The 22,017-nt window shown below is 40.5% G+C and overlaps 1 protein-coding gene across 4 annotated transcripts in view; it reads right to left on the bottom strand.

Moving 5' to 3' along the window:
- The window catches only part of Cbfb (core-binding factor subunit beta), a 46,751-nt gene extending 25,960 nt beyond the window's left edge, over positions 1-20,791 (bottom strand). Inside the window, exons 1-3 of one of the 4 annotated variants that reach the window (XM_042277534.2) lie at positions 20,407-20,791; positions 20,079-20,165; positions 12,417-12,533 (exon numbers count right to left, since the gene is read on the bottom strand). In XM_042277534.2, the coding sequence (XP_042133468.1) occupies positions 12,417-12,533; positions 20,079-20,165; positions 20,407-20,484 (282 nt within the window). In that variant the 5' untranslated portion in view covers positions 20,485-20,791. The remainder of the gene's footprint in view (positions 1-12,416; positions 12,534-20,078; positions 20,166-20,406) is intronic. The other 3 variants (XM_006986776.4, XM_006986775.4, XM_076572046.1) reach the window with 3 other exon arrangements.
- Between the last annotated feature and the right edge of the window lie 1,226 nt (positions 20,792-22,017).

The following is a 22,017-nucleotide window of genomic DNA, read 5'->3' as shown; positions in this document are numbered from 1 at the left end:
GGTGATTTATTTAATGTTCACACTGAAATAAACAGTTTTATGTGTAATCTTCAAAGTAAATGTTTGGTGCTTTTATATATTCATGAATACTAGGCCTCAAAGTCTGAAGAAAATATACTGCTGTCTCTTAACAGCTGGTATTTTGTAATGTTAATTCAATAATGTCATTTAAACACAAAGACATTTATTTCACTGAAAATGATGCCTTATTTCAAACTTTGAAAAGAAAGGTTATTATATGTTCCAAAATGAAGCTCAATTGTCCTAAAAAAATCATGTTATAGAAATGGATTCCAGGGCTGGAGAGATGGCTCAGAGGTTAAGAGCACTGGCTGCTCTTTCAGAGGTCCTGAGTTCATTCCCAGCACCCACATGGTGGCTCAAAACCATCTGTAATGAGATCTGGCACCCTCTTCTGCATACATAATAAATAAATAAATCTTTGAAAAAAAAATGGATTCCACAAAATCTTAAAAACTAGTAAATAGATGCAGCAAATCACAGGAAGCAACAAAACAGCTTATCTTTCCGAAAGCTAAATACTAAAGAATGAGACTTCACAGGTTTAAAAGTGACTATAGCCTCATTTTTTAAAAAAGAAAGGTAAAAAGCTGGTTTAGCAGAATTTAACTCAAGATCTAAACATCACTATTTTTGATGTCATATTGAATCCAAATTATATAAATTACTTAATTTTCAACCTACAGCTTCAAAATCCCCATCATTCAAACCACAAAGAGATTCAATAAAAACATGCTTGTATCATCCAACAATATTATTAATATAAGGGTATGCCCTTATATTATTTGGACATGATGGCACATGCCTCTAATTCCAGCACTTAGAAGGCTAAAGTGGAAGGACCAGTGCAAACTCAAGGTAAGCCTGCACTACACAGGATGACCGTCTCAAAACAAACAAAAACTCCACTATCACCACCAACAAAATAAAAATTCAAACAAACAACAAAAATAAAAATCAAGTATTGCTTCTGTAACACAGATGAACCCCAAAGCTGCTTATACTAAGTAAAATAAGTCAGGAAAAGGTCAAAATTATTAAATTAACCACAACAGGCAAATTGAGAGGAGATAGATAAAAAGGAAACATGAGATTTTGTTTTCTAAGAGATCTGGGCTGATACAATAAATATGGTGGCCACTAACAGTACCATTATGGGTTTAAATCTTGAGGAAGGGAGGAGAGATTCCTTGAAGAATAAATAGGAAATGAGGACTGATGAAGAACTTGGAGAAAGTCCAACTTTTCAATTAGGGCAGAAGAAAATGCAGAGCAGACTATGAGTAGCCATTAAGCAAACAAGAACACATATTATAATCATAGGTTGAGTTCCCCTTTGTTGGCTACACATGTTATGGGACCTTAGGTCTCTTTTATTTACAGCAACAAAGTTTTTGTCATAAATATCCTCCCTCTGATTTATTTCAGACAAGGTCTAACTATATAGCCCTGACAGGCCTGGTACTCACTACTTGCTAGTGGCTAGGCTAGCCTCAAACTCAAGTTTCCTGTCTTAGCCTCTGGAGTTAGGGACTACAGGCCTCTACTACCATACCTTAATAATGGGAGAGTTATCTTATTTTACTGAGACAGGGCCTCACTATGTAGCCTTGGCTGGCCTGGAACTTGTATGTAGATTAGGTTGGCCTCAAACTCACCTGCCTCTCTGCCTCTCAAGTTCAGAAAACCCATAAGAAGGTTGGAATTTATAGGTATATTTCAGTAAAACCAGAAACTTTGTAAAATTCTGAATTCAGGTGTATTTTTCTAAAGAATATTATTAATTTCATTAGCTTCTCAAAGGGGTATGCAAAGCATTCAGTATGATGGTAAAACTCTTCTAGTCCTCCTTCATAGATGGACACCAAGGTCTTTGTAGTATAGACCATGAGATGATAAGTACTCTTCCTTCTAGTAAATGGACAGGGGAGAGAAAGAGAGGGAGAATTGTAATAGTTGTTAATGGAGATCAAATCCAAAGCTTTGCATGTGCTAAGTAAATATGACCACTGAGCACGATACCAAACCTCACTTCTTTTAATTGTACTCCCTCTTAGACAGCTAAAAAAGTTAAAAATAAAATGGTAAACTTGGGTCCTGAAATTTAAGCATCAGAAGAAGGGTATGAGAAAATCTGATCAATTTCTCATTTATTAACTTGGACAGCATTTCCTTCTTTGAAGGTCTAGAGGCTGCTTGTTCTAAGAATAAAAAATTTGGAAGCAGCAGTGGCATCTTCAACTCAGATGTCTTTTCCACTGCCATGCTGACCCCATTTTAGGAAAGAGCATTTTCTAGCTACTAGGTAGCTGAGGTGAGGCAAACTGAAAGTAGAAAAGCTATGATTCAAAGAATTTCCTTGTTTGAGTTCTGAAGAAGATAATTTTGAGATAAGCAAAGCACAATAATTGTAAATCTACAAACATACTCAATGCACATCAGTATTGAGTCACAAATCAATAGGCACAGAAACCAATCCCAAAGCTATTGACAAAAGCAAGAAGCAAAGACTTCATTCTTCAAAATCATCATCATCATCATCATCATCATCATCATCATCATCATCATCATCTTTCAATTGGAAAGAGCATTTCACGTCTCCGTAACACAAACTGATAAGCTGGGCATGGTGACATTGTCTTTAATTCCAGCACTTGGGGAGACAGAAGCAGGTGAATCTTGAGTTTGAGACCAGACTGGCCTACAGGGCAAGTTCCAGGACAGCCAGGACTACACAGAGAAACCCTGCCTTTAAAAATAAACACAAACGAGCCGGGCGGTGGTGGCGCACGCCTTTAATCCCAGCACTCGGGAGGCAGAGCCAGGCGGATCTCTGTGAGTTCGAGGCCAGCCTGGGCTACCAAGTGAGTTCCAGGAAAGGCGCAAAGCTACACAGAGAAACCCTGTCTCGAAAAACCAAAAAAAAAAAAAAAAAAAAAAAAAAAATAAACACAAACAAACAAACAAAAATTAAATAATAAAAATAAACTGGTAACATTCAGTTTTGCTTACATATATGTCTGTGTACCTTATTTGTCTCTTGCCTGGTGCCCTAAATGCCAGAAGAATGCATCCATTAGATATACTGGAACTGGAGTTATGGATGTTTTTGAGCTGTCCTGTGGGTGCTAAGGAATTGAACCAGTGTCCTTTGAAAGAGTAGCCAGTGCTCTTAACCAATGAATCATCTCCCCAGCCTCCCCATAAATATTTAAATACTTATTAATAAAAGAGTAAGAAAATAGAAAAAAAAAGTTCTTAGCTTCCCTATACTAATTATTTCCAAACTACTTACTTTTTTGTTATTATTGTTTATTTGAGGTTTTTGTTTTTGAAACAAGTTCTTACTATGTAGCCTGGTATGGCTTTGAACTCATAAGCCTTCCTGTCTTCGTCTCCTAAGTGCTGTGATTATAAGTGTGTACCATCATGCCTGGCCTTCAAACTACTTATTTTCACTTATCTGCACCAGATTCCTCACATTTTATAATCATTGCTGGGACTCTATCTCCTTTAGTAAAAATTAGACAAGTCAACGTAAGTAAAAACACAGACCACCACAGAAACACTGTTGACATCTACATTTCCACCAATGCTCTACATAGCAATTTTTTTCCAAGGGAAAGAGCCATCCTCCGACCCCATCCCCAGGCAATGAACAGTTGTTCTACCCACAAACTAATGAATCATCAGACAAGCTAGCGGTAATGCTAGACTGGCCAGAAGCACCCAGGAAAACAAGATTCCACTGATGAAATATGTACCTTGCTGCCCAGCTGTAATCATTTCTGTAGACTACTTAACAGATTCCTTTAAAAGACTTCATTCTGACTCATCCTCTGTTAGCCACATGGTCCCCTCTGTTCCTAAGTGCACAGTCAGCCACTGCCAGATAATCACTACAGTCATTCATTCCCTCACCTCTGAGTAACAACTGGGTTGCATGTAGGAGAAAACATATCTTCTTACAGTCATCTAATGCAATGTATAAACCTACTTTATGTAGTTCAAACAACAAATTGTAAAATGTAAAACTAGAAAATATTTTTGAAGCTTATGTATATGTATACACATTTAAACACATATTCAATAAATTAGTATGTTGCTGGGCACAGTGGCAAAAACTGTAATCCTAGTCCTTGGAAGACAGAGATAGGAGGATTGAGTTTGATACCAGCCTGAGCCACATAGTAAGAATCTATCTCAAAAATGACCAAAAAAAAAAAAAGAGTATGCTAACTAAACTCAGACTTTTGCTAAGATTACGTAAGAGCTGGGCACAGTGGCCCACACCCTCAATCCCAGCACTTAGGAGAAAGTAAGAAAGGGTCATCCTTTGCTAACTGACTAGTTCAATGCCAGCCTGAGCTACATTAGACCGCATCTCAAAACCACAAAAACAAAAAACAACCCCACCACCACCACTAACATGAGATCTGTATACTTTTCTACAAAATCAAAAATTGTATAAACATATCACATGCTTTCTACACAATCGTTTTTACCCAACCTCAATGTATTTTTTCCCTAAGTGAAAAGCTTGTTATGCTTTTGAGTTAGAGCTCAGAAAAGCTGGCAGTCACAGCAGTGCTGCAAAGCGGGAGCTTTATCACCTGTTGCCCCGAGCTCTTAAGCATCTGCAGAGCTGAATGCAGTTGCAATCTGAGACTCCATTCAGCTCATCCTCTTCCAATAACTTCATCTGAAAATGACAGTCCTTTTCCACATCCATGTTTATGTTCCATCTAAGAACACTCCTGTCTCTGCCTTCATTTATGTACTAGCCATAGCCATATTATGAAGTATGTATGGTTTTTACGTTGGAAACATTAGTCTAAGTTGAAATTTGGTATTCAGGGCTGGCAAGACGGCTCCCTGTAAGAACAACTGCTGCCACGCCTGGCAGTCTGAGTGCAATTCCTAGAACCCACATGGTGGAAGAAAGGCAACCTATGCCCACAAGCTGCCCAACACAGACAGGCAGGCAGGCAGGCACACAGACACACACATGTTAAAAATCGTGAGGAAAGGAGGGAAAATAAGAGGCAATATATCTTAAACAGAGAAGCCTACTCAAAAATTAATTCCTTCATCCATTAAATCAGATTCTGTTAAAAATGACTTTGCAGCCAGGCGGTGGTGGCGCACACCTTTAATCCCAGCACTCAGGAGGCAGAGGCAGGCAGATCTCTGTGAGTTCGAGGCTAGCCTGGTCTCCAAAGCGAGTTCCAGGAAAGGCACAAAGCTACACAGAGAAACCTTGTCTAGAAAAACAAAAAAAGAAAAAAAAATCACTTTGCTATTATTATCTTCATAAGCACTAGCAAGCCTATAATCCCAGCATTGGAAAAGCTAAGGAAAAAGGATCAAAAATATCTTATGACAGGCATGGTGGTGCATGCCTTGGTGGCAGAGGCAAGCAGATCTCTGAGTTTGGGAACAGCCAGAGCTATATGAGACCCTGTCTTAAAAAAAAAAAAAAAAAAAGAGGTCCATGCCCTAAAATTACTTTTTAGAGAAGAGTTTAACCTTTCTCTTCCTGAGGTCAGTACAGGAAGAGAATATTCAATTTTCATAGGATCAGTACAGGGTCAACCAACAGTAAACAATCAAGTCCATTTTTTTGAAATCAGGTTTCTTCATACTCTTTATACTAACTGGGCCATAAAATTACCATATATAGTCAAACAGATTACATGAAAAAAAATTAATGTGATCACTCAAGACTATTAATTATGGTCAACCAAAACCATCTGCATTCATTTGAAATAAAATGAAACTGGAAATAAGTCCTAAGAGGAAAGAGCGGAGGAATTAAGCTGAGTCTATATAACTTCAACTTAGGAATGATGGAAGTTGTGATAAGTTGTCTTTCCCAGCTAAATTACAAGGAAGCAGTGTAAAGAAGAATTAAAAACATACCAAGATGAACTACCAGGGAAAGATGAAGTATTCCAGCAGCACTGGAGGCCCACCTGAACTTACCAAGTCATACTACAGCACTATCACTATGATTCACTTACAATCTTACACTATAAAACCATTGAACAGCCTAACTTTGAATACAATTTAAGATGCATTTTCAATGCTAGGCATACTGGCACAAGCTTGTAATCCATACACTTGGGAGGTAGAAGCAGAAGAAACATAAGTTTAAGACCAACCTATGTTACAGGAGACTAGTCTCAAAACAATTCAAATTTCAAAATATATTTTTCATATATTCTAGCACTTCATTTAATCCTCACATGAGGAATAGTCTACTTACCACTTGTGACTATGCAAACAGTTGTGATTTGAACTGACTCTACCTTTCTACTACACTCTAGTATTTTGAATCTTCCCTGAAGACCAAGAGCCAAGATAAGGGATAGGAACACAACTCAGTGGTAGAGTACTTGAATAACTCATGCTCAGTACTATCCAAAACAAACAAAGACAATGACATGCCAAATGCAAACAGTTCAATTAGACAACTGTTTCAAATGGGGCTGGAGGGATTGTTGCAGGAATCTTAAAAGTTCTTATTAATAAAATCAAACCCGAAGCCAGGTATTGGGTGAATGCTGCAAGATCAGAGAAGCAGAACAAGCCACAGCTTCCTCACCTCGCCAATTCCTCAGCTGATCCTGTTTCCTCAGACTGGAAGCCTCTGTGTCCTCATCCAAATGGATCTCATCTGAACTGCTGCTCAAAAGCTTGAAAGCTTAACCAAGTTCCTGTTTTCATGCCTTATATACCTTTCTGCTTTCTGCCATTACTTCCTGGGATTAAAGGCGTGAGTCACCAGGCCTGGCTGTTTCGAGTGTGGCTTTGAACTCACAGAGATCTGGATGGATCTCTGCCTCCAGAAGGCTAGGATTAAAGGTGTGAGTGCCACCATTTTCTGGCCTCTATGTCTGTCTAGTGTCTGTCCTGTTCTCTGACCCCAGATAAATTTATTAGAGTGCACAATACATTAGGGAACACAATATCACCATAAGGGATGGTTCAGTAGTTAAGAGCACCAGTTATTCTTCCAGAGGACTCAGATTCAATTCCTAGCACCCACGTAGCAGCTCATAATATTCTATTAACTCTAGTCCTTGGGAATTCAATGCCCTCTTTTGGCCTCTTCCATGGGCACCAGGAACACAAAGGGTGAAAAAACTTACAAGCAGACAAAACACCCATACACATCTTTTCTTTTTGTTTCAAGGCTAGCCTGATCCATATAATGAGTTCCAGGTCAGGCTATCCTCCCCCAAAGTTTTTAAATACTTCAAAACAAAAATATACAATATTATGTTCTAACCTGAACTTACATAAAGCATCTATTTTTAGGTAACTAGTCTGCTAACAGACCTTCCTTATTATAAAGACCTTTGGTTGGAAAAAAAAAATCAAAACCCTCAGTTTTGGGGGAAAATTGAGTGTGTGGGTGGGAGAAGGGGGGGGGTTGAACCTAGGGCTTCACAAGTGCTAGGCAAGAGCTCTAAAACTGATCTACATCCCCAGTTCTCTTTTTGCCTTTTGAGACAAGGTTTCCCTAAGTTGCCCAAGCTGACCTTGAACTTTTGATACTCCCACCTAGGCCTCTGGAGAAGTTGGGATTATAAGTGAAAATATTCTTGCTATCACATAAGCAAAAGATGAATAAAAGGGGCTATTTTCTGAAGCCATTTTTATAAATCACAAAACTGTTTTGAATACAAAACTATTGTTTCCTCTTTTCTAACATTGTAAGCTGTTCTGAATTCACTAAATTTAAGAATTATTATTGTGGCTGGGCTCCAACATGGCCAATGATCCCATCATCCTGGTATTCAAACCCAAGTGTAATAATCCCCTTCTCTGTTGAATGTGGCCTAGACTTAGTGACTAGCTGCTAATAACCAAATGAGACACAAATGACTCGGAGAAGTAGTCATAAAAAGCATGGTGACTTCATTCACTTTCTCAGTACAGAGAAGCACATGTCTTGAAACAGAAGTCAGACACTCTTCAGAGATTGTCCAGTTCTATCTAACAGTTTAAATGTAACCTCAAGAGAGAACCTGACCTAGAACCACACAGCTACAACAATCCCAGATTTGTGTAAAGGAGTCTGAGAAAACTTTTGGAGTGGCTGAAATATTACCTTAACCAAAGTGGCATTTATATGTATGCATACATTTGTTAAAGTAAAAATTATGCTATTAAACTAGTACACTTTATTATATTTAAACTACATTTCAATAAAGTTGATCTTTTTCAAAGGTCACTGAACTCTTGAGATAAACAGATGAAGGGTCACTTTAAAAAGCAGTTTGTTAGCCGGGCAGTGGTGGCACATGCCTTTAATCCCAGCGATGGGGAGGCAGAGGCAGGTGATTCTCTGTGAATTCGAGCCCAGCCTGGTCTACAGAGCGAGTTCCAGAACAGCCAAGGCTACACAGAAACCTTGTCTTGAAAAGAAAAAACAAAACAAAACTCAACAAAAAAAACCACCACCACCACACCACCACCACCACCACCACCACCACCACCACCACCACCAAAAAAAGCAGTTTGTTAATTAGCTTTGGGAGTTCAAAGTATGCGGTAAGGAAACAGAAGCTATAAAAAGAAGCAACCTGTCACAAACCCTACACTGAGCAAACCTGCTTCTTCCTCTATCCACAGCCCTTCCCATCATAGATGATGGCAACCCCACATTTCCAGTTGTTCTAGCCAAAGAGGTAGAGCTGTTCTTAACACTCCCACCCACTACATCCAATTTATAAACAAATTCAGACAGTTTTATTTCAGGACACATTCACCTCTCACTATACCACCACTGCCTTGCCAAGATTACTTAAACAGTCAAACTGGTCTCCCTACTTCACTTTGGCCCTTACAATCTATTATCAATCTAGAATGCAGAGTGAATCTGTCAAAACCTAACACAAACCATATCATGCTTGGAACCCTAAAACCACTCTCAATTTCACTCAGAATAAAAGTCACTGTCAAGCCAGTTGTAATGGCTCACACACCTATGTCCAGGATATTGAAAACTGAGGGAAGAGTATCAAAAGTTCAAGGGCAACCTTAGCTATATAGCAAAGTCAAGATCAGTCTGAGCTATGTGAGACCCTGACTTTAAAAAAATAAAACAAATAAACCAGGGGAAATTAAAAAAATAAAAATAAAAAAGACCACCACCTTTGGGCAGGTGAGACTGTTCAGTAGGTAAAACCCTTGTTGCCAAGCCTGATAACTAGAGTTCAATCCCTAGGACCGATATGAAGCACAGATTCCCACAACCTTACACATGTGTATACACAAATAAAATTTTAACATTTTCCTTAAAAAAAAATCTGTCAGTCAGGAGGTGGTGGTACATGCCTTTAAAGTCAGCACTCAGAAAGCAGAGGAAAGCAGATCTCTGAGTTCCAGACCAGCCTGGTCTACAGAGTGAGTTCCAGGATAGCCAGGGCTACAGAGAAACTGTCTTGAAAAACCAAAAGTCATTTTAACAGTCTACTGTGGTCACATTAAGCAGCTCCTTATTTTAATTCTCTTATCTCATCTTCTACTCCTGTCTTAGTCTACTCTAGCCACCCTGGCCTGTTTGCCGTTTATACAGTATGTAGTGCATGCACCTTTACAATGTTTTTTTCCTTGTCTAGAACACTTCCCCCAGATGACTGCACAGCACATCATTTACTAACCTTCTTTAGGTTGCTTCTCTACCAACACCACCTCTTTAAAACTACAAATGTTCCTGGTCACTTACCAGTTAAGAGAAAAGAGATGACTAGGTTAAAGTAATGGAATTTACAAACCTGTAATCCCAGCACTCGGGATGTATAGGCACAGAAGGATCACGAGTTCAAACTAGGTGGAAAAAATATGAGATGATACACATTTGGTATCTGATAAAATTTGGCAAATAATTATTCCAATTGTCTTTTTGGTAGTCAGCCTTAGGCCAGTGAAGACAGAAAGTCTAAAGATAATAACAAAGCATAAAAGGGGAGAAAGAAAAATAGAAGATTCCACAGGCTGAATGCCATGGATGAGAAAACCTAGATTAGTATTCCTTTTTTAAACCAACCAGAGTACTTTATCTTAGCAGTATGTAGCAATATGCTAGGAGAGTGCTGTTTGCTTTCTGCCTTTCTTTTGGTGAGTATAGGTGATGGCAAAACTATATCTGAAAGAAACATACTGATTTTTTGACTAGCTTTACCACATTCTTGGAATACAGCCCCACTCACCTGTTTAGCTCTTTTGACATTACAACTAGAGGTGAATAGCTGTAAGAGAGAACTCAAGCCTGCAAAACTGAAAATATTTACCACCTGCCCCTCTTTTAGAAAAACTTCTACAAGTATTAATAAGATTTTTTTTTTTAAATTTATTTATTTATTATGTATAGTGTTCTGTCTGCACGTGTCTCTGCAGGCCAGAAGAGAGTACCAGATCTCATTACAGATGGTTGTGAGCCACCATGTGGTTGCTGGGAAATGAACTCAGGACCTTTGAAAGAGCAAGCAGTGCTCTTAACCTCTAAGCCACCTCTCTAGCCCAAGATGTAAATTTTTTGATACCTAGCACCAGTTTTATCATTTGCTACTGAAATTGAAACATCATAAATACTAACTTTCATTTTCCAATTAAGCAAGTTAATATACAATAAAGTAAATTGTGTAAATATTACTCATTGTTTTCAAAATCCTGCGACCTTTCCCTTTTCAATCTAAAGATTAGCTGGTTGCCCATAAAAGATCAAATCTAGTCAGGTAGTGGTGGCTCACACCTTTAATCCCAGCACTGGGAGACAGAGGCAGGTGGATCTCTGTGAGTTAAAGGTCAGCCTGGTCTATATCCAGAGCTACGAACAGAGAAGCCCTGTCTGGAAAAACAAAACAAAAGATCAGATCTAAACAAAATCTTTCATTGTGCTTAAAACGGATAAATCTTTTAATTAGTGTTTATATGCTTATATGCTGTTACTTTTTTTTTTTTTTTTTAAGAGTTACTTTATTATTTGTGTGTGGTGGGGTGCAGATGTGTCTGAACACCAGATGCCAGCTTTTCAGGAACCAGCTCTTTCCTTCCATTTTTTGTTTTTTAGGCGGGATCTCTCCTGTTGTTTCTGCGACTGTGATACTCCACCAGCTTCTGGTGGACTCTATCTCCCACCTTGTGGTAGGAAGGCTAAAGCTGTGACAACAGCCACAATGGGTTCTGAGGATCCAACTCAGGTCATCAAGGTTGCCAGGCAACATTTTTTACCTGCAGAGCCATCACCCCAGCATTGTTTTGTTTCGAGATAGGGTCTCACTGGAGCCAGGCTGGTTTGGAATTCATTAACAAGTCCAGGAGCTGCCCCCCAAACTAAAAAGGCAAAATCTGCCAGGCCATACAAGAGTTTATGCTATTCATGATGACACTTAGAAAAATAATTTAGCAAGTTGCTAGAAACAGGTATGGTAACATACTACAAGCTGGGTGTGGTGGCACACACCTGTAACCCCGACAGTCCAAAGTAGCGTCAGGAGGATCAAAGAGTTCTAAGGTAGGCCATGGCTACAAGAGACCATATATCTCAAAAGAAAAACAAAAAAACGCCCCAGAAAAACAAACAAGCAAAACCCCAAAACACCAACAAAACCATCCTACAGAGAAAGTATGAGAGATATTGAGTATACAACTGGATATAAAAGTTCATAAAATCAGTTGATTTTAAAAAAATATTTTTTATTCTTTGAAAGTCTGACTCCTTGATCAAAGATCAATCTAAAATACCAGTTATTAAATTTCTATCAAGTAACATAATACAGATTTTTAGTAGCTATCAATGTAAACATGTCTACCTATATTTTTATAACTTTAGCCTCAACTACTAACATAAAAATTGTAAGGTATTTATTTGAATTCCCAGAAAGTTTTTCTTAAAATAAATTGAAAATATTTTCAAGTAGAAGTTTACTTATGATTTTCTTAAAATCAAATTTGCTACATTAACAAAATACCTGTAATTTGTTTGTAAATACAGAAAACATTGAGCTTTCTTTAAAAAAAAATTCTCAAACATACAGTTTTTCCCATTTTTTCTCTTTAGTTCATTTTTCACAGGACTATCATAATATATTTTAGTAGACACAAAAAATGTCTTATTAACTTTTAAAGAAATTAAATTTTGAATATTAAGTGTAGAATATTATTTTCCTATAAGTTAGAACTTATCTCAATAATTATTATATCTATAAAATTAGGATCAAATGTTATAAAAGTCATGAAAATCATTTTACATTCTTTTAACATGAAAATAAATCTGATCATAGGTCTGGGTAGTCAGATAATAATCTCCTTATTAAAATGTAAATAATTAGACAATAATAAAACAATCCACAATACTTGAAATTGAAAAAGACATTTCCTACCTTGCCTGCTTCTCTTTCTAAGTCGACATATTCCCGGCTAGGTGTCTGTCGTTGTTCTCCCTGCCAGCTGGCCGGAAAAAACTGGAGAGACAGATTGGTTCCTGTGGCCACAAAAGCCTTTTAGAAAAATCAATACAAACAGGATCAGGAGCAGGACATTACATAAATTATGCAGGCAGTCATTTATTTTTACATCAGTTTATGTCTTAAGCCAAGCAGCACCGAGAATACTTAAAAGTAAAAAACATGCACTCATCATTTTTCTTAAGTATTAAGTTACAAACATCTGATTCCATTTTAAGGACATTTGCCATTGGCTGCTTAAATATAAAATCAGACATGGAATCAATACTTTCTTTCAGGTCATTTTTTTGCTGACGTTAGGAACTCACATTGCTGTGTCTAACCAAAACCTCTATCCTTGGATTTAAAAACTTCATTTTCAAATGTGAAAAAATCACTCATGATTTTAAATTTTAAAGAATATCGTAATTTAAAGTTGTATAAATGGGATATTTTAATTTTTGATTCTTTGGCTCAAGAAAATATGCAACCATGTGTGGTGCATTTTTAAAAACCTGCAGTATTTAAGTACATTTTAAAGCATGAGTTTCAAAGCCCACGAAAAAAACATACAGGAGGCCAGGTGTGCACACCTTTGATTCCAGCAGCACTCAGGAGACAGAGGCAGGTAGAGCTCTGTGAATTCGAGGCCAGCCTGGTCTACATACTGAGTTCCAGGACAGCCAGGGCTACAAACTATAATCCTGTCTCAAAAAAAAAAAAAAAAAAAAAAAAAAAAAAAAAAAGATGGTACAGCCCAATACACAGAACAAATCTAAAACCATCTTCAAAAGTATCATTTTATGCAGCCTCTGAGCAATTTAACTCTTATTTCCCCAATAAACAAACAAAACCCTAAAATACCACTATTTCCTTTCCAAGAGAGATTTAGAAAGAAATGAGTAAAAATTGCATTTCCAAAAAATACATTTTTGATCTGGAGAGATGGTTCAGCAGTTAGAGCACTGGCTGCTCTTGCAGAGGACCCGGGTTCAATTCCCAGCACCCACATGGTGGCTCACGACACCTGTAACTCCAGTTCCAGTGGATCTTATGCCCTCCTAATAAGCCTCTGTGGGAACTTCACACACATGGTGCACAGACTTGCATACAGACATAGATGAAATAAAAACAAAACAAAAACGGAGTGTCTTGACACAGTCAGGCAGCATAGCCCAAACCTGACACCCCAGCTTTGAAACATAAAACAACAAAACAAAAACCCCCCAATATTTTAAGCTGTGCATGCCTTTAATCTCAGCACCTGGGAGGCATAAACAGGCAGATTTCTGTGATTCCAAGGCCCCCATGGTCTGTCTACATAGTGAGTTCCAGGACAGCCAGAGCTATATAGTAAGACCCTGACTGGCGGAGGGGTGGGGGATCATTTTAGGGGCTGGAGAGACAGTTCAGCTTTTTTTTTTTCCCGAGACAGGGTTTCTCTGTGTAGTTTTGGTACCTGTCCTGGATCTCGATCTGAGCTAACAAACACCCACCTCCTGAGTGCTGGGATTAAAGGTGTGTGCCACCACCACCCAGCAACAGTTCAGCTCTTAAGAACACTGGCAACTCTTTCAAAGGACTAGAATTCGATTCTCAGCATCCATATGGAGGCTCACAATCATCTATAACTTAACTTCCAGGGGATCCAATGCCCCATTCCTACCTCTGTGGGCACCAGGCACATCACATAGAACACACACATACATGAAGGCAAAACACCCATATACATTAAAAAAAAGTTTTAAAGTCACCTATGTATGAACTTCTCTTTGCTGGAAGCATAGTTTTTATTCTGCTAATTAAATTCTGAAGCATTCATTGTTTTTTAAACATAATCTTCATTTGAAAGCAAGGGGCTCACGTTCGGAGGATTTGCTCAAAGTTACTAGATAATGAATTTTCCTAACAGTTCCCCTGAGGAATAACAACTTCAGAAGAAAGGGGTCTCACTACCCAGCCCAAGCTGACCTTAACTAATATTTTCTCTCCACCTCCTATTTATTTCTATTACTGGTACTATAAGTATATTTCATCAACCTAACTGCTCAACCTCTCAACTGGGCAAGTTGTACTCATAAAAGCCCCACCAGCATAAGTTCAAATGAAAAGCAGATTCATGAATTCAAGTTCATCTCTGACTACATATTAAATTTAAAACCAACTTGGGCTCCATGAGACCCTGCCCAACCCCATCCCCTCCAAAAAATGAGAACCAGAATTCTAGAAGGAAATCTGCCTAGGCTGTATGATCTCAGTTTCCTTATTTATTAAGCTGCTTAGAAAAGTATCAATAAGCACTATATAAATGTGTACTGTGCCGGGCGGTGGTGGTACACGCCTTTAATCCCAGCACTTGGGATGCAGAGCCAGGCGGATCTCTGTGAGTTCGAGGCCAGCCTGGTCTACAGAGTGAGTTCCAGGACAGGCTCCAAAGCTACAGAGAAACTGTCTCAAAAAAAACAAAAAACGAAAAAACAAAAAAACAAAAAAACAAAAAAAAAATTTCTTAATAAATGTGTGCTGAATAATATAAAAGAAACAATCCCTCCCTCCACAGAATGCCCTAAAAACTCAGCACAGAGCTCAGGCCACTCAAATTCAAGGCAGTCCTCTTGTCTCAAGTACCCAAGTCCTGGGTTCACAACCAGGAGCTTCATGCTAAGCTTTGTCTTTGGAGACTATATCTTGCTATTTTCCCTACGCTGTCTTCAAACTCCAGGGCCTAAGTCACCTTTTTCACTCAATGTCTCCAGTACTGAAACTACAGGCACAAAGCACATACACAGCCCAAGAGAAATTACCAAGAAGAGCTAACTTTCTTGGCCTTAGATAACATTTTCAGAGCAGAGAATTGGCAGGTTAAATCCAGCCCAGGAAACCTGTCTGTTGACAGCTGTGTTTACTAGTGCCCTAAGTCAGCTCTGTGCTGGACACAGATTCTATTACCTCACTTCCTATTTGAATGGCAATCTCAGACTTCCTAAGGTGGGTGTTGCTCACACCTGTAATTACAGCAATCAAGCAGCAGAGGCAGAAGGATCATGAGTTCCAAGGCTAGTCTGTATTACATGAGTTCTTGTCTCAAAACACAAAACAGGGGCTTGGGAGATGGTTCAGTAGATAAAGGTGTTCCTGAACAAGCCTGACAACCCACATTTCACCTCCAGTATCCAAATGATAGAAAGAAAGAACTGATTCATTAAACTTCCCTCTGACTTCCACAAGCACACCATTCATGTGAGAGTGGGTGCCTGTGTGCTGTGTGTGCACAAATAAATAAATAAATAAAAATAGTAGTACTCAAAAAACAAAAGTTTCTGCTTCACTAACTTCATGCCTATTATCTGAAGATTCTTCTCATGAGGGTGAAAAGTGGCAAAACTAATAAGCAAGTACTGCAACCCTATCTTTTTCTTCCCTTTTATTTTTGAGACAAGGTCTCATATGTAGTTCTAGTTAGCCTGATTCACCATGTAGACCAGGCTGGCCTAAAATTCACATTGATCTATCTCCTGAAATCTAGGATCAAAGGCACGGGCCACCTTGCCCAGCAAAACACTAGCTAATCCATTTTTTTTTTTTAAATGAAATACCTACACTTATGAAAGAGTTAGGAAAACTCTGAAAACATTAAAACAGCACACTTTGTTTTAGAACCCAACATACTTACCATTCGAATTTCAGGATTAAAAGTATTAGTGTGAAAATGAAAAAAAAATGTATGTATTAGAGGCAGGAGGATTAGGAATCTGAGGCTAGCCTGTTACAAAGTGAGAACCTGTCTCTCAACACACACACACACACACACACACACACACACACACACACACACACACACACACACACAGAATTAGCTTTTACTTTTCTCACAATAATCATTAACTCCCACAAGTCATTTTTCTCTTAATTATTTCTTGTATTATTAATAAAAAAGACATTTCCAACACGCTTATTCTAAGAATTAATGAGCAGGCATGGTGGTACACATCTTTAATCGTAGCACTCAGGAGGCAGAAGCAGGTGGATCTCTAAGTTCAAGGTTAGCTTTGTCAACAAAGCCAAGTTCCGCCACAGCCAGTTCAGAAGACATAAATTTCAGGCATTAAATTATATCACCTCTAAATTCAAAATTCAGATAATCAAATATCTTTGATACAAAACAAAAAAATTATGATTTTTTTTTTATTTATTTAGAAGATACTCAGAATACAGTCTCTATTTCTGTGAGCTAAAGGTCCTGGGAGTTTTCTTTGGAAGAGGGCTAGGCATGACCTCAACCACTGGCTAGAACAGCTCTCTCTAGCCAACAGGATCTTGTAGTTATATGTAAGGCAAAAGGATCAATTCAATCCTCAGCTACATACTGAATTTGAGTCCAGCCTGGGCAACTTGAAAGCCTGCCCACCCCCACAAATCCATCAAAAATAAATGAAGGTAACATAATCATAGTCAAAAAGCACAAAGATCACAGGTTCAAAGCAACTTAGTAAGGCCCTCTTTCAAAGCCTAAAATAAAACTTTTTCAAAAGGGCCATGGATACAGCCCAGGTATACAGAATATTTGCCTAGCATGCTGAAGACTTTAGGGTTCAAGTCTTAGTACTAGGGTGGGGAGAATAGGTAACAATTAATTAAAAGGTAAAAAACAGAAAGAGAAGGAAATGTGAAATTCCTTCCCAAAGACAAATAATTAAATTACTTAACAAAGGGCCCATAAGAAGGTAAAGGTACTTATATAGCCAACCTGCCAACATGAATTCAAACCCTGGGACCCACATGGTGAAGGAAAGAACCAATACCTCTAACTTATGCTGTGACCTCTACTCACTCACCATGGCACACATACTGCCTCCTCCACTCAATCAACTAATGTTAAAAAGAGAAATTAAACAATTAAATTACTTGTTGTGAAGCCCAGTCCCAGGGGATACATTTACAAAATGTTCCTGCACCTAACCCTCAGGGAACACTGAAGAAGGGAAGGGGTAGAAAGACTGTGTCTCCAGTAGAGTCAGAAGCTACACTCATAAAATCTCACCAACACGACTGGGCAAACATGAGCTGAACAAGGATGACACTGGACATGCCAAAGTGGATGGGGAAAAGCCCACTAGGCCTCAACCCTACAAAGAAGTGAGGCAACCAAGGGAAGCTGGGATGCGGAGAGGTGGTCTTCCCCAGGGAAGAGCACACCAATTGGCTGTCCAGCCCTGAAAACATACATACAAATAATATTGTATGGATGGGACAGGTTATATTCAGAAATATATATATTTATATCATATATATTCACATATAAAATATATGTACAAATATAAGAATAAAATGAAAAAAAAAGGCTGTGAATTTGAAGGAGAGTGGGGAGGGGTATATGGGAAAGCTTGGAAGGAGGAAAGAAAGGGAAGGGAGAAATGTAATTATAATCTCAAAAAAACCCCAAGAAAATATATATATATATATATATATGTATATATATATATATATATATATATATATATCTTCTCTCCTCTCTCTCCCCCCTCCCCCCCCCCCCCCCCCCCCCCCCCCCCGCCCTCTCTCTCTCTCTCTCTCTCATGGGTTTTTCTGTATATCCCCGGCTGTCCTGGAACTCATTGTGTAGACCACATTGCCTTTAAACTCAAGAGATCTTCCTGCCTCTGCCTCCTGAATGCTGGGATTAAAGGCGTTCGACACCACCACCTGACTCAATCTACCTTTCTTAACTTATAAAATTTTTCAGAAAATAAACAAAACTTATTAAAATTTGTAAGCAGCTGGGGGTGCTTCTCAGTTGTACCACGCATGGCTAACACCTGTAATCCCAGGACTTGGGAGGTCCAAGCAGAAATTTAATTCATCCATGGTTATGTATATTGCCAGTCTAAGTTAAATATGACTTTTTCTCAAAGAAAAACAGAAAAATAAAATTTGAAGAATCAAATATTTAGCCTAGAATGCCTAATTCATTCTGAAAGAAATTTATGACAAATAACTATAACACTGATATATCACAACAATAAAATACAGCTGTTTAGATATACTATGCCTTGAATTATTATGCCCAATTTATAATTACATGCACCAACCTCTGATGGGACAAATAAATAAATAAATCCTACTGGCTATGCATCACTGCATTAAAAAAATCAACTCAGCTTTAAAAAATAGTAATTTATTTGTATCTTGTTCTTTACATTTAACATTGGTAACATCCAGGAAATTCTTCATCAAGTACACCTACCATCCACCTTTTGCTTCCGAAATGCAGGAAGGATACCATCATCACTGGACCACTGAAGAATTTTCTTCTACCACTCAAAGCCAAAACTAAAAAGCATTTCTAATGCCTTTTTCAATCATGTAACTATCACAATTACTCAAGGAACCAGATATGGGTTGAAAGCGGCAGGCTTTCTTTTATAAAACACCTTAATGATCGAATAGTTAACAGCTCTCGATATAGCCAATTAGAGTTATCTCACTACCAACTCAATTCCAACAGCCTTCATTTTAAATACTAAAATAACCTTTAAAAATAAATCTGGTTTCAGTGGCCAAAACTTGATTGAGTTCATGATATGTGAATTACATCTCAATTAAAAAAATTGTGTGGGGGGGATGGAATACATTCATCAATAGTTTTGTACAGTTAACCTGTATTCAAATTGTACCTTTGCTTCAAGTTTGGGCTAAGGCAATAGGTCTGTCACTGAGCAAATATTAAGATTCCATTACTTGGTGCTTCAACGAAACAAAACAAACAAACAAAAAAACCCAAACTGAAACCTAAGAATCTCTTTCCTATAGTTTCTTCCCTTTGTTGCTTCCTAACCAACCCATCTGAAAAGGACAACTAACAAAGAGAAGCACTAGGTCACTAATATTTTTCGACCCAGGACTTGATGAGTAGTAGGCTTCAAACATCAAACAGGAGCCTCTGGATCAACCACGGGTTTCGTTTCATAGAGGCAGACAATTCTTTAGGGACTCCAATACTAAGAGGGACATGTTTAGGTTAGAAAAAAAGAAAAAGAAAAAGAAAACATTTCTTTCAGACTCAACATTCTAAGAAAAGAAAATGGTCCATCATTGGGGCCTCCCCCTCCCCCTCCGCTATTAGGACGACAGATAAGTGGAGTAGATTTACTCTCGGCTGCATTAGGAGATATCTTCCCATATAGATTTACCAATCTCGCTTCTCAGAAACAAACTATCGCTGGCCCCAAATATTCTCTTTGCGAATGGGTGTATTCTTCCTACAAACGCTCCGACCCCTGATCGAGGTCACGGGCTAGGCGATAACCTTTGCCAGGCTCGGGTTTGAGCTCCTCTCCGAGAGAGCCGAGCCTGCACGGGAACCACTGACCCTCGCAGCCGTTCAGGGAGAACGCGTGTCCGCCCCGGGGGCCGACCCGCTCGGGTCTGCTTTTTTTGCCTTGCGAATCCGGACTAGGAAGTGAGACTGCGCCCGCTCAGTTCCGGGAGCCGCAGCGTCCGCGGCGCGGTCCGGAACCCGCCTGGGCCGCGCGCAACAAGTGACTGGCGCGCGCCTGGGTCCCCGCGGCCTCCCCGCGCCCCCCGGGCCCGCCGACTTACGATCTCCGAGCGGCCGTCGCGGCAGGCGTTCTGGAAGCGTGTCTGGCGCTCCTCGTGAGGCCGGTCCCTGAAGCCCGTGTACTTAATCTGCAAGGCAGAGGTGGCCCGAAATCAGGAGTCAAATCCGCGGCGGCGGCGGCGGCGCCCGCCCGCTCCCCGCCGCTCCGATAAGGGCAAGCAGAGTCTGCGGGCGGACTGCCGCCGGGGTGAGATTACCCCTCGGCCGGCTCGCCGCCTCGGGCCTCCCGGGAACCAAGCCGCTCAAACTTTTCTCCGCCCGGGCCCACTCGGGGCGCGCCAAGGCCTCCGCGCCTCCCACCCGCCTCACCTCACACTCGCGGCTCAGCTTCCTGAAGAACTCCTCGTTCTCGAACTTGCTTCTCTGGTCGGGGACGACGCGCGGCATCTTCCCGCCCTCAGGCCGCGCCGGCCGGCCGCGCTCCGGGCTAGCGCGGGCACCCGCTGGCGGGCTCGGTGCTGACCGGCTGACCGCCCACCCGCGGCGTCTGGACTCCCGCTGCTCTTTGTTTCAGGAGCCCGCCCGCGTGGGCTCCCGCTCCAGGGAGTCTGAGGTGCGGCCGTCTGCTTGAGCCCAACCCACGCTACCGCCGCCGCCGCCGCCTCAGCCGTTGCTTGCCGCCCGCGCAGACACAGCTCCAGCCTCCCCCGGCCGCGGCCGCCACTTCCTCTCGCCGCCCCCCCCCCCCTTCTCTCCCCACCTCCCCGCCGGCCCCACCCCTCCTTCTCGCGCGCCCGCCCGCCTCAAACTCTAGCAAACAAGACGCACCATTCACAACTCCACGACCCGCGCCGCGCATGCGCCACCCACCAGCTTGCGGGGCCGCTGGGTTGCAGTGAAACCCGGCTCCTTCCGCAGCACAATCTCCTTGCTCTAGCCTGTCCGCGGGCTTCTCAGCGAACAACCGCCCAGAAGGGATCCGCCCCTCCCTTAGCAACTAGGAGCGGCCCCGCAGACCCTTTTTTCCTGCCCCTTTCTGGGCTACCTGGAACTTGGCTCCCTAGCCAGCCACGCAGAGTAACCCCAGATAGCAACTTGAATTCGAGGAAACTTAAGTCCTTGAGGACTTTGCATACTTCACACAGTCTGGGAGGGATGTGGACTGTGCACTGAAAGGTGGAAGTAGACATCTAGCTGAATCATGGTGGAAAGGTGGTGGCTGTTGGAGCCAGGTGGGCATTAATGAGTCTGTCTGCAGACGAAGGTTTCAGACAAGTACCACACCAGTACTTGTAAGTAAGAGACTCAGATTAGTAATTCCCAAAATGCACTCGTAAATTCATAGCGTTAGTATGAGAGTGTTTATGTAGGTCTAGCACATCATTTAAAGAAAAACAATCTAAATTATATATAACCCGTTGCCAGTCTATATTTTTACCCAAATATGGAGTCAAGTACGAAAAATATCTGCAAGCTCTAGAGAAGTCATTTAGCCAGAGCAGAAGAAAGTCTGGATTTGCAACAGAGCTTGATCTAAAGTTGATCCTCAATAAATGCCGATCCTTAAAATTCCAGTGTGTTAAAAGTTCAGTTCAAAGCCGGGCGGTGGTGGCGCACGTCTTTAATACTAGCATTCAGGATGCAGAGCTAGGCGGATCTCTGTGAGTTCGAGGCCAGCCTGGTCTACAGAGCAAGATCCAGGACAGATACCCCCCCCCCCCCAAAAAAAAAAACCAAACAAACAAAAGTTCAGTTCAAGGATGGCAAATAGATGCCAACTCTGACGGCAGCTGACCAGATGCTAACCGTTGTGAGGATACACCCAAAGTCACCAGAATCAGTTCTGAGGTCAGCTGGCAATGCCTGCTTGAATACAGATTTTGGCAGAATTTTACAGCCAGTCCAGTTCAATCTTATTTTATAGATAGAGACCTAAACTTGGGTAAACAACTGCCGTAGTTTGCCAAAGACTGTCCTTGT

Source organism: Peromyscus maniculatus, chromosome 5 (genome assembly GCF_049852395.1).
Source record: "Peromyscus maniculatus bairdii isolate BWxNUB_F1_BW_parent chromosome 5, HU_Pman_BW_mat_3.1, whole genome shotgun sequence".
Classification (NCBI taxonomy): domain Eukaryota; kingdom Metazoa; phylum Chordata; class Mammalia; order Rodentia; family Cricetidae; genus Peromyscus; species Peromyscus maniculatus.
Note: the sequence above shows the minus strand (reverse complement) of the source record. Positions and strands in the feature narration are given on the sequence as shown.